Source organism: Eumetopias jubatus, unplaced genomic scaffold, assembly GCF_037043125.1.
Source record: "Eumetopias jubatus isolate StellerSeaLion01/CBP00866 unplaced genomic scaffold, mEumJub1_p1.0 scaffold_8, whole genome shotgun sequence".
NCBI classification, from domain to species: domain Eukaryota; kingdom Metazoa; phylum Chordata; class Mammalia; order Carnivora; family Otariidae; genus Eumetopias; species Eumetopias jubatus.
The window spans coordinates 55,513,921-55,527,498 of NW_028274814.1; the positions used below are offsets into that span (position 1 = coordinate 55,513,921).

A 13,578-nucleotide genomic window follows, 5' to 3' on the forward strand; every position below is an offset into this window, starting at 1 on the left:
GCCTTCGGCTCGGGTCATGGTCTCAGGGTCCTGGGATCGAGCCCCGCATCGGGCTTCGTGCTCTGCGGGAAGCCTGCTTCTCCCTCTCCCACTGCCCCCTGCTTGTGTTCCTGCTCTCGCTATCTCTCTCTCTGTCAAATAAATAAATAAATCTTAAAAAAAAAAAAGTTCTTACATTTGGATGCCTCTATAGTCTTTGAACCGACCCCACACCTGTCTTTTCTCCAAGAGAGGTTAGGTGTTAACCTGGCAATGCCATCTTAACCAACTGAGCCACCCAGGCACCCCTGGCAATGCCATCTTAATTGCTGAGCCACCATGGAATCTGGAGATAAATAAATAAGGAGATCAGTACCCTTATTCATTCAGGTAAAAGTTTGCTGGAACCAAGTAAGAAGACTAATATTTACACCATATTGAAGAGGTAAAAACCTTTAGTCCTTTATCACTTTGCCTTTTAAAAATTTTATTCTTGTGAAATCAGTTAAATAGACTCCCTAAGTTATCTATATAATATAGAGATGATAAAAAAAAAATCTCCAGTAGTTTATCTCTACTTTTTAAAAAATAAAATTCACTGTAAAACCTGCTTAAGGAGATATCTTAGATTCAAAAAACAATTATCCCAAATGGCCAAACTCTAACACTCATTTTAATTTTTAAAAGTATGTACCTTGAATAATTTTTTATTGCCTGAGTTTTTTTTTTTTTTTAAGATTTTATTTATTTGACAGAGAGAGTGAGAGCGGGAACACAAGCAGGGGGAGTGGAAGAGGGAGAAAGCAGGCTTCCCACCGAGCAGGGAGCGCAATGTGGGGCTGGATCCCAGGACCCTGGGATCATGGCCTGAGCCGAAGGCAGACGCTTAACGACTGAGCCACCCAGGCTCCCCTCATTGCCTGCGTTTTTTCAAGTAATTTTAAGCTAGTTATACAATATACAAAGTAAAATAACTTTTTTTAAAGATTTTATGTATTTGAGAGAGAGAGAGCCCAAGCAGGGGGAGCGGCAGGGAGAAGGAGAAGCAGACTCTCCAGTGAGCAGCGAGCCCAACTTGGGGCTTGATCCCAGGAACCTGAGATCATGACCTGAGCCAAACGCAGATGCTTAGGCAGATACTTAACCGACTGAGCCACCCAGGTGCCCCAGAAGTAAAATAACTTTAAAAGAGAACCGTTAGGAACAAACTGTTAAGATTATTATGTAACATTGTGTTAACTATTCTTCAATTAAAAAAAAAAACTGTTTAGATTATTTTAAATAACCTTTCCTCCATACACCATACCTTCTTTCCTTATCCCAAGACTATTAGTGTTGTTAAACTGACGTTTCCCAGGGCGGGCTTCATTCAGCACAGTTCAGGGGATGAAATCTCTGGTTGTGGAAGATTCCTAGACAAGAGTTACTAATTCATTTTACAACAGTGCTCCCTATATTTTTGTTGTTTGTGTTACATGTGCCAACACCACACTATATACTAGTAATAAAACTGATCAAAATCCTTGCCTTACTTTATCAATTTGTTGACTTCATACCACTCTGAACTCTCTGAAGAGTAATTACAACCTATAGAAGAGTACCTGCACTCCCATAGAATAGCATCCTGAAACAGTGAAGTGACAGTGTATTTTTGACCATTTGTAGAATCATTCCATATTCAGTAGATGACAGGTGGTTAAAGACCAATGTGAAAATTTTCTCTGTGATTTTAGGGTTGGGGGTGATTTTATTTCCAAAGGAGAAAAAAATAGGTGAGTAGCGTCTATATTGAGTCTCTATAAGCAGGATTCACTGATTTATTTAGCTGAAATAGGTTTATTACATTACTGTAAATTTATTACAAGTAAAGATATCTCAGGCTTCTGGTGTTATTGAAAATCCAACATGCTAAAATAGAACCTATTTAGTATTTTTTATTTTGGAGAAATTTTAACCAGGGTAGGTAAGATAATGCTTTAAACAGGAAAGGAAAGGAAAAATGAATTATAAGGAAAGGAAAATGAATTACAGAAGTTTTTATTTTGCCCAGTATTAACTACACAATTTTCTAAAGCCTAGAAAGCTTGTAGTTGCAGTGATAACAATATAAAAGCACATTTTTCCCCATTAAAGTAATTAATGCTCTTTGATTTTTAGGAACTGGAACGAGCATGGAGAGAATATGACAAGTTAGAATACGATGTAACTGTTACCAGGAACCAGATGCAAGAACAGCTAGATTGCCTTGGTGAAGTTCAGGTACAGAAGTGAATTTTTTTCTGCATTGTCTCAACTGGTTTTGACTGGTACTGTACAACCCACATCGTTAGATTTGTGCATGCCCATGGCGTGCCTGGGTGGCTCAGTCGTTAAACGTCTGCCTTTGGCTCAGGTCATGATCCCAGGGTCCTGGGATAGAGCCCCGCATCGGGCTCCCTGCTCCGCGGGAAGCCTGCTTCTCCCCCTCCCACTCCCCCTACTTGTGTTTCTGCTCTCGCTCTCTCTGTCAAATAAATAAAATCTTAAAAAAAAAAAAAAAAAGATTTATGCATGCCCTTAATAGTTTTTACATTATTGGCCACCTAAGACATAGGTTTAAATACTTTCAATGATAGGAATCTTACTATCCCACGAAGTAGCCCATTTCTCATTGTTTAAAAGTTCTTTTTTCTGTTGGGCACATGGTGTGATCCCTGTGATGTTTTTGCTCCTGCCTAACTGTGTTAAAGGTAATACTGAAGTGTTGAATTTAAATGGACTTATCAAATAAAGGATAACTTACCTTTTCATAAAATTTATTCTCATCCAGAGCACCTGGCTGCCTCAGTCAGTACAGTGTACAACTCTTGATCTTGGGGTTGTGAATTCGAGCTCCATGTTGGGTATAGAGATTACTTAAAAATAAAAAAATAATTTATCCTAATGCATTCTATATAAAATGCCTCTTTTTTATCAAACTATTTTGGCCTATTGACTTTTGATATGTTATTGGATAGGGAAAGATGCAGCAATGCTTAGCATAAAGAATCCAGTTTTGTAAAGTCACATCTGGAATTAAGTTCCAGGTGTTAATTTTCTTGTCTGTAAAATAGAAACAGTATTACCTGTCTTAAAGTGTTGCTCTGAGAAAGGGAAGACAATATATGTTCGAGAAAATAGTAAAAGTCACTTCATGCTTGTGACGATAAATTTAGCCATCTGCCTTGGAAACCTTATGGACTCAACAGACAAGTCAATATAAGGAATAAAGGTTAGTAAAGTTGACTCTTAGAAAACCAACCGTCCTCCATCTGGGCTGTCCAGTATAGTAGCCACTAGCTACATGCTATTTTTGGGCTTGAAATGTTGCCAGTGTGACGAGAAACTAAATTTTTAATTGTATTTCATTTTAGTTATCTAAATTTAAGTACCCACATGTGTGGTTGTGAATTCTATATTGAACACTGAGGTCAATACTAACTACAGTAGGAAAAAAAAAAAAAAAAAACCTGAAATATCTAAGAAATAACCCAGGGGTCAACAAACTTTTTCTGTAAAAGACCAGATATTAAAATATTTTAGATGTTGCAGATGTATATACTCAGTCACATAATCTTGCACAGTTTTGTTTTTTTTTATAACCCCTTAAGATGTGAAAATTCATTTTTAGCTTTCAGGCCACAGCAGTTTACCTGATTTAACTTAACAAAAAATGTTCATCATGAAAATGTAATGTCTATATTATAGGACATAAGATTTAAATAAATAGAAAAGTGGAATTGGTATACCATGTTCATGGATGGCCTAATTTAACATTCTCTCAATGAAAATTCTTCATATAAACTCAAATTCTATTCTAATCAGATTTCCTCCAGAATTCTGTGAAAAAATTATCAAAATAGTACTAATATTTAAAGGTATAATGAAGACCACAATATTGTTTTGTTTTGAAAAAATAAAGAACTAAAAGGCTCACTCTATGAGCTATAACATCGCACATAGACCAGTTACATAATGACTCTGCACTTCAGTATTCACAACTATAAAATAAAAATTATAGTGCCTCCCTCTATCAGATTATTATAATGACTAAATATGTTGATATTTTTGAAGCACTTAAAATAGTATCAGGCACATAAAACATACTGTATAGTGTTTATTAAATAAATAAGTAAACGGGGCACCTGGCTGACTCAGTCAGGAGAGCAGGCGACTCTTCATCTAGAGGTTGTGAGTTCAAGACCCACATTGAGTGTAGAGCTTACTTTAAAAATAATAATAATAATTAAATAAGCAAACAATGAAGGCAACATAAACAAACTTAAAAGATGGCATACTGGCAAAAAGTGTTAACCACTAAAATTCAACAAGAGTGACTATTTTGATCTTCAAGGAAATTTCTTTTTGATTTGGAGAAGCGATACATTAGAAAAATGGAGAGAACGTGACTTGTCAATCTATAGAAAGTAAAACTCAGATTGCTAACAAGTGTTTAAATATTGTTCAGAGTCACCATAATTAGAGAAATGCAAAATAATACAAAAATGAGATTTTCATTGTACACCTTTCAGAAAGGTAAAACTACATACATTTTTTTAATTATTGCAAAAATAATATGTATCCTATATCCATGTGCACATATCTGATTTTTATAATTGAAATTCCCTCCCTAGAAGTCTCTATCAGTATTCACATCCCTGGGTTATCCTTGTGTTTGGGTCTTGTGTGAATACTTCCTTTTATTTTGATATTTCTAGCCCTATGGCTTGGAAAACTGGGTAACTAAGGTTATGTAGTGCCCTTTTGAAGCAGCATAGCACATAGTCTTTATGTTTATAGACTTTAAAAGCATATTTTCACCCCTCAGAGGACTTTTTAGCTATATTTTTTTTCTGGTTAATGTGACAGTTTTGTACTTCACTGCCCTTTTTTTTAAAAAATAATTTACATTCCTGGGGTGCCTGGGTGGCTCAGTCATTAAGCATCTGCCTTTGGCTCAGGTTGTGATCTCAGGGTCCTGGAATCGAGCCCCACATCAGGCTCCCTGCTCAGCTGGAAGCCTGCTTCTCCCTCTCCACACTCCCCTTGCTCATGTTCCCTCTCGCTATCTCGCTCTCTGTCAAATAAATAAATAAAATCTTTAAATAAATAAATAAATAAATTTACATTCCAAAAAATGATATTTCTTGTTATCCAAAGTATCAATAAGTCATAGAGTTCTATTAGAATCTTACTGAAAACCAATATGATCTCATTTTCTAGAATTTCTAGAACTTAGGAAATTAGTATACTTCCCATTTCTTTTTTCTTCTCCCTTAAAAATATTTTTTTTAATTTGAGTTTGTGAGTTTCTATTTTCTTCTGTTTTCTTTTTGTTTTCCATTTTTTAGTTCCTTGTGATCAGCAATAATGCAAGCCAGAGCTTATTGAAGAGATGTGAAATAGTACACTTAAGTCTGAGAAATTGAATTTTTTCTTTCTCTGCTTCATCAAAGGCCACAGAAGTTGAAAAATTGGGAGAGTCACATAGAGCATGTTAAATATTCTCAAAACTTAATCCACTGCAATTCTCATTTTTTTAAATATATAATTAGTGGGATTTACAACTTTTTTTTTTCCCCTTCTGTGTGGGCTCTTTTTCGTGAAAGACTGAATCAGCAGGAATTCAGCGTGCACAGATTCAGAAAGAACTTTGGAGAATTCAGGATGTCATGGAAGGACTGAGTAAACACAAACAGCAAAGAGGCACTACAGAAACAGGTAAATCAGCTTTTCTGCAGTAATTGACCATAATCTTATATCTCGGTGGAATGACACAGGGTGCCTGGCTGACTCAGGCAGAAGAGCTTGCAACTCTTGATCTCAGGGTCGTGAGTTTGAGCCCCGTGTTAGCCCTGTGTTGGGTGTAGAGATTACTCTACAATAAATAAATAAACTTTTTAAATAAATAAATAAGTAAACAGGATGACGCATAGAATTGGATTTCTTTTGTTATTTGAATGGATTTTTGACATCAGAAAACAAGCACTCTTGTAACATTGAAGTACATAAGTTTATAAAGTAAAAAGCAGAAGTTCTGCCAGCCTCACCCACAGCAAAAATAAATTACTGTTTTTTGTGTATAATTGTACACCTGCATAATGTTTTGCTTTTATGATTTTTTTTTCCCCACAACAAAGAATGGAATCATAGTATACTTATTTTTCAACAATTTGGTTTTTCCTCCTTAATACTACAGTGCAATAATAACTGTAAGAATCCATTGTATAGATGAACTATAATTATCCATTTCTGTTGTTGGACATATAGGTTGTTTCCAGGTATGGGGTTTGTTTTTTTTCTGTCATAAACCATGTTGTGTGTGTGTGTGTTATTGTATACATAGCTAAACGCGAAGGCTAGGGATTACAAGGAGTTGGAAATGAGCACACATCTTTCATTTTGAAAGGCACAGCCAGATTGCCCTCCTAAATAATTGTACTGAATTATATTTACATCAGTAGTGCTTCAAAAAACCCATTTCCCTATACTCTTGTTTAAACTAGATATTTTAATTTGTGTTTTTAAATGCAGTTGCTTTCAGATTCTGGAAACATTAATAAACAAGGGATTAGAAACTGAAGGCTTCATTTAAAATAAGTGAAATGGGGGTGCCTAGCTGGCACAATCAGTAGACCATGCGACTCTTAACCTCAGCGTTGTGAGTTCAAGCCCCACTTTGGGTGTAGAGATTACTTAAAAATAAAATCTTTAAAAATAAAACAAAATAAATGAGATGAAATGATTCCTTTTTATGTAGATTTAAAGAATATGTTTAGTGTAAGTAGTTACATTTTTTTTTTTAGGTATGGCAGGGTCAAAGCCTTTCTCAACAGTTAAGTACAAAAATGAGGTAAGTTTGGATTATCTATCTCTAAATTATTTTAAATGTGTAACACATGAATTAGAATTTGTTTTCTCTTCATAACAAAAATGTTTCCTAAATATATTTAAGTTACTGTTTTAATCTTGAAATTTCACTGATTAGTAATTTGATACTTCTAACAGATGTGATTTTTCTTCCCTTAATGCAAAAAAAAAAATTGAATCACTACTTTTCATCTATGTTAGAGCTTTAACATTGTCATACTTTTTCTAATACAAGTAATCTGAATATTTATCATTGTTTCTTATTCTTGGTAAAATTTGTAGGATGGTTGATAGATAAGTTGGCTGTGTGTCATGCATACCATAGAGAAATTACAACTACAAAGAGATACTGTCAACCTGATTGAAACCATCTGTGGTCTTGAATTTTGTATTAAAACCAATCAAAAAAATGTTTCTTTATTTTGTCTCTTAAGATTACCAAAAAAAAGATTTTTAAATTAATTATTTTCTTCTGTTTTTAAAAGTGAAATAACAGTAGTTTCATACATCTGTTTTGATGTTAAGCTTCAGATGAACGCTAATAACCCATATGTTACAGGAAAAAAAAAATGTTTAAGACCCAGTTACTGGCTATCACACTTTGCATTTTTTATTTACTTTTCAATATGAGACTTTTGGCTTGGCAGTGTCCCTTTAATTATCTTAAAGTGAATTTAAGTTAACTTACCATTGCAAAGAATTTAGATATACTTAATTCAATATGCTTATCTAAATAAGGTGACTATTCTACAATCTTTAGGAAGAGGAAGTAGTCCCACCTCGTCCTCCACTTCCTCGGTCCTATGACTTTACAGAGCAGCCTCCCATAATCCCCCCTCTGCCCAGTGATAGCAGCTCCTTGCTCTGTTATAGCAGGGGCCCAGTCCATCTGCCTGAAGAAAAGAAGAGTCATCAAGTTCAAGGATATCCAAGAAATGGATCTCACTGTGTAAGTGGCTTCAGCAGCCACAGAATAATCAATCATGTACCTGCCCTCTCATTTTTTGAAAGTTTATTTTACACTCAAACTTTTTGTTAATTATAACCCCACTTTTAGCCAGTGTTTTTCTGTTTGTTTATATGTAGTTATCATTTGTGCTTTTCCTGTTTCGGTTTTACCATTCTCATTTTTTTGTATTTTTACAATTTTAATACTTCATGATTTCATATTTTTAATAAATGTTTTTGTAAAATGGTTACTTTGCGTTTGCCTAAGAAGTCATATTTTAAATATACCATTTCAGGATATTAGAGGTAAAATATCTTTGGATCAGAAAGAAGTGAGAATGAAAAAAGATTGTTGCTAGGAATGATCAAAGGGTTGGGATATAGGCAGTTTCATCTAGGAAAACTATTAGAGGATGTGGACATTGCCAAGGAGAGATGTTACCCATGGAAGCTGGAAATAAGAGGTTTGGGATTAAACAAATAAATGTAAAATGCGGTAAGCTAGAAGAGAATTAAGGAGGTAAGGAATAGGGCTAATTGAATTAGTATGATATAATTATTTTCAGACCTCAGATGTACTGTGATAAAAATGTTCTAATGACTTTGTCCCTAATAAGAATATTCTTAATTTGAAAACCAGAACTTTTACTGGTTAAAAATATTTCAGATTTTTTCCTATGTTATTTGTAATATATATATATATATATCAATTGTGCCTGTACCCAAGATAGCTGACTGAAGCTTTCAGTTTTCGGGGTTTGATTTGAGGCTTTAGAGGTAAACATTATAAAAGAAACTTGTGCCAATTTTTTTTTTTTTTTTTTGAAATTACATGTCTTCCTTTCAAGGGTCCAGATTATAGACTCTACAAGAGTGAACCAGAGTTAACAACAGTGGCAGAAGTTGATGAATCTAATGGAGAAGAAAAATCAGAACCTGTTTCAGAAATGGAAACTTCCGTTAAAGGTCAGCATTTGGGATATGTTTTATCTCCTGTGTTTTTCAGACATTTTAACAATAAAATCAGTTTACATGTTGGCCCAGTATGTATATATACAAGTCCACAATCCCTTATCTGAAACCTTTGGAATCTGATGAGCTTCTGAAATCAGAAGTTTCACATATTAGGAAGGTAACATGACCCATAAACCATGCATTACATGTCATCTCAGCTAGGCATGAGGCCACATCCCCTTCTGAAATAACTTAATATTTCTGGAATATTCACCCAAAGAGGGATAAAGACTAAAAAGCTTCATATCAGTCCAGGTTAGGTTTTACTGAGAAATAAGTACATTCTAAACTTTTGAAAAGCTTTCCATTTTCTGAGATTTTGGGGTAGGGAGATTTTGATTTTCTTCTGTTTGAAAATTGTACATAAAAGATCAAGGGCTGAGGGGTACCCTGCTGGCTCATTCAGTAGAACATGTGACTCTTAATCTTGGGGTCATGAGTTGGACCTCCACATTAGGCGTAGGGTTTACTTAACCAAAAAAACACGTAAATAAACAAATTCCATGACGTAGTACTCTTACTGGGTGTACTCTGACTTTTTAAAGTTTAATTATTTTTAGTATTTAGTAATCTCTACACACAACGTGGAGATAGGAGATTGTGAGTTCAACCCTGAGATCAAGATTTGCACACTCTTCCTTCTGAGCCAGCCCGGCACCCCTGATTTTTTTTTTTTTAAATACTGATCATTCTTCAGGGTTGTAAAGAAAAAGGATAGAGGGGGCAGTAGTCAAGAATAAAAAGATAGAAAAGGCCAGATACAGTGCAGTGATTCAACCTTGATTGGATTGTGGTTTGTTTGTTTTAAATTCAATTAACATATCATGTATTATTAGCTCCAGAGGTAGAAGTCAGTGATTCATCAGTCTTACGTAATACCCAGTGCTCATTACATCACGTGCCCTCATTGAGGGTCCATTTCTGGGTTCTCTATTCTGTCCCATTGTTCAGTGTATCTCTTTTTGTGCCAGTACCATACTGTCTTGATGATTACAATTTTGTAAGAGAGCTTGAAGTCCAGAATTGTGATGCAACCAACTCTGGTTTTCTTTTTCAACATTCCTCTGGCTATTTGGGGTCTTTTCTGGTTCCATACAAATTTGAGGATTATTTGTTCCAGCTCTGTGGAAAAAAAGTGGATGATATTTTGATAGGGATTTCATTGAACTTATAAAGTGCGGTAGGGGGGCGCCTGGGTGGCTCATTTGGTGAAGCGACTGCCATCAGCTCAGGTCATGATCCTGGAGTCCCTGGATCGGGTCCCGCATCGGGCTCCCTGCTTGGCAGGGAGTTTGCTTCTCCCTCTGACCCTCCCCCCCACTCATGTGCTCTCTCTCATTCTCTCTCTCTCAAATAAATAAAATCTTTAAAAATAAAGTGCAGTAGGTAGCGTAGATATTTCAACAATATTTGTTCTTCCAATCCATGAGCATGGAATGTTTTTCCATTTCTTTGTGTCTTCCTCAATTCCTTTCATAAGTGCTCTGTAGTTATTAGAGTACAGATCCTTTTCCTCTTTGGTTGGGTCTATTCCTAGGTATGGGTACAATTGTAAATGGAATCGATTCCTTAAGTTCTCTTTCTTCTGTCTCATTGTTACTGTATAGAAATGCAACTAGAAATGTATTTTTGTGCATTGATTTTATATCCTGCCACGTTGCTGAATTCCTGTATGAGTTCTAACAATTTTGGGGTGGAGCCTTTTGGGTTTTCCACATAGAGTTACCATGTCATCTGCTAAGAGTAAAAGTTTGACTTCTTTGCTGATTCGGATACCTTTTATTTCTTTTTGTTGTCTGATTGCTGAGGCTATGACTTCTAGTACTATTTGAACAACAGTGGTGAAAGTAGACATCCCTGTCGTCTTCCTGACCTTAGGGAAAAGCTCTCAAAATGCCATTCACTGTGGGCTTTTCGTGTATGGCTTTTATGATACTGAAGTATGTTCCCTCTATCCTCCACTGTAAAGAGTTTTATTCAAGAAACGATGCTGTATTTTGTCAGATGCTTTTTCTACATCTATTGAGAGGTTCATATGGTTCTGGTCCTTTTATTAATGTAGTGTATCACATTGATTGATTTGCGGATATTGATCCATCCTTGAAGCCCAGGAATAAATCCCACTTGGTCATGGTGAATCATCCTTTTAATGTACTGTTGGATCCTATTGGCTAGTATCTTGGTGAGAATTTTGACATCCATGTTCATCAGGGATATTGGTCTTTAATTCTCCTTTTTGGTTGGGTCTTTGGTTTTGGGATCAAGGTAATGCTGGCCTCATAAAATGAATTTGGAAGTTTTCCTTCCATTTCTATATTTTGAAACAGCTTTAGAAGAATAAGTATTAATATTTCTTTAAATGTTTGGTAGAATTCCCCTGGGAAGCCATCTGGCCCTGGACTCTTGTTTACTGGGAGATTTTTGATGACTGCTTCAACTTCCTTGCTGGTTATGGGTCTGTTCAGCTTTTTTATTTCTTTCTGTTTCAGTTTTGGTAGTTTATAACTTTCTAGGAATACATCCATTTCTTCCAGATTGCCTAATTTTTTAGCATATAATTGCTCATAATATGTTCTTATAATTGTATTTCTTTGGTGTTGGTTGTGATCTCTCTTTTTTTTTTTTAAGATTTTATCTATTTATTTGACAGAGAAGAGGAGGGTGGAGAGAGAGAACGAGCAGGGGGAGCGGCAGGCAGAGGGAGAAGCAGTCTCCCCACCGAGCAGGGAGCCAGATGTGGGGCTGGATCCCAGGACCCTAAGATCACGACCCGAGCCAAAGGGAGGTGCCCAACCAACCAACCCACCCAGGCGCCCCTGATCTCTCCTCTTAAATAAAAATTTAGGTCCTTTCTCTTTTCTTTTTAATAAGTCTGGCCAGGAATTTTTCAGTCTTATTAATTTTTTCAAAGAACCAGCTTCTAGTTTTGTTAATCTGTCTACTTTTCTTTTGGTTTCTATTTCATTGATTTCTGCTCTAATCTTTATTCTTTTCTGCTGGATTTAGGCTTTATTTGCTGTTCTTTCTCCAGTTCCTTTAGGTTGTGTATTTGAGACCTTTCTTGTTTCTTGAGAAAGGCTTGTATTGCTATATACTTCCCTCTTAGGACCACCTTTGCTGCATCCCAAAGATTTTGAACAGTTGTGTATTCATTTTAATTTGTTTCCATGAATTTTTTAAATTCTTCTTTAATTTCCCGACTGACCCATTCATTCTTTAGTAGGATGCTTTTTAGCCTCCATGTATTTGAGTTCTTTCCAAATTTCTTCTTGTGATTGACTTCCAGTTTCGAAGCATTGTGATCTGAAAATATGCAGGGAGTAATTCCAGTTTTTTGGTACCAGTTGAGACCTGATTTGTGACCTAGTATGTGATCTATTCTGGATAATGTTCCATGTGCACTCAAGAAGAATATGTACTCTGTTGATTTAGGATGGAATGCTCAGAATGTATCTGTGAAGTCCATTTGGTCCATTGTGTCATTCAAAGCCCTTGTTTCCTTGTTGATCTTCTGCTTAGATGATCTGTCCATTGCAGTGAGGGGAGTGTTAAAATCTCCTACTATCATTGTATTATTATAGATGTGTTTCTTAGATTTTGTTATTAATTGGCTTATATATTTGGCTGATCCCATGTTAGGGGCATAAATATTTACAATTGTTAGATCTTCTCATTGGATAGACCCTTTAATTATGATATAGTGTCCTTCCTCATTACAGTCTTTGGTTTAAAATCTAATTTGTCTATATAAGGATTGCCCCCCAGCTTTCTTTTGATACCCTTTAGCCTGATAAATGGTTTTCCACTCCCTCACTTTCAATCTGGAGGTGTCTTTGGGTCTAAAATGAGTCTCTTGCAGACAGCATATAAATGTGTCTTGCTTTTTTTGTCTAATCTGATACCCTGTGTCTTTTGATTGGAGCATTTAACCCATTTACATTCAGAGTAACTAGTGAAAGATATGAATCTAGTGCTATTGTTTTACCTGTAAAGTCACTGTTTCTGTATATTGTCTCTGTTCCTTTCTGGTCTGTGTTACTTTTGGCCTCTCTTTTTGCTTAAAGGATCCCCTTTAGTATTTCTTGCAGGTATGGTTTAGTGATCACAAATTCTTTTAGTTTCTGTTTGTCCTGGAAACTTTTTATCTCTCCTTCTATTTTGAATGACATCCTAGCTCGATAAAGTATTCTTGGCTGCATATTTTTATCATTTAGCACCCTGAATATATCATGCCAGTCCTTTCTGGCCTGCTAGGTCTTTGTGGATAGGTCTGCTGCCAGTCTAATGTTTCTACCCTTATAGATTACAGACCTCTTGTCCCTAGCTGCTTTCAGGATTTTCTCTTTGTTTCTGAGATTTGCAAGTTTCACTGTTATATTCCACAATGTTGACCTATTTTTATTCATTTTGAGGGGCTGTCCTCTGTGTCTCCTAGACTTGAATGCCTGTTTCCTTCCCTAGATTAGAGAAGTTTTCCGCTATAATTTGCTCCAGTGTACCTTCTGACTCTCTCTCTCTCTCTCTCTCTCCCTCTCTTCTTCTGGGATCCCAATTATTCTAATATTGTTTTGCTTTATGGTATCACTTATCTCTCAAATTTTCCCCTCATGATCCAGTAGTTGTTCCTCTCTTTTTCTCAGCTTCTTTATTCTCCATCATTTGGTCTTCTATATCACTAATTCTCTCTTCTGCCTCATTTATTCTAGCAGTTAAGAGCCTCCATTTTTAATTGCATCTCAGTAGTAGCCT

General features: G+C 35.7%; 1 protein-coding gene across 3 annotated transcripts in view; it reads left to right on the forward strand.

Moving 5' to 3' along the window:
* The window catches only part of PLEKHA5 (pleckstrin homology domain containing A5), a 238,983-nt gene that overhangs the window by 205,357 nt on the left and 20,048 nt on the right, over positions 1-13,578 (forward strand). For 2 of the 3 annotated variants that reach the window (XM_028119753.2, XM_088025565.1), the window contains exons 21-25: positions 2,137-2,238; positions 5,607-5,718; positions 6,804-6,850; positions 7,628-7,816; positions 8,664-8,781. In XM_028119753.2, the coding sequence (XP_027975554.2) occupies positions 2,137-2,238; positions 5,607-5,718; positions 6,804-6,850; positions 7,628-7,816; positions 8,664-8,781 (568 nt within the window). The remainder of the gene's footprint in view (positions 1-2,136; positions 2,239-5,606; positions 5,719-6,803; positions 6,851-7,627; positions 7,817-8,663; positions 8,782-13,578) is intronic. The other variant, XM_088025566.1, reaches the window with a different exon arrangement.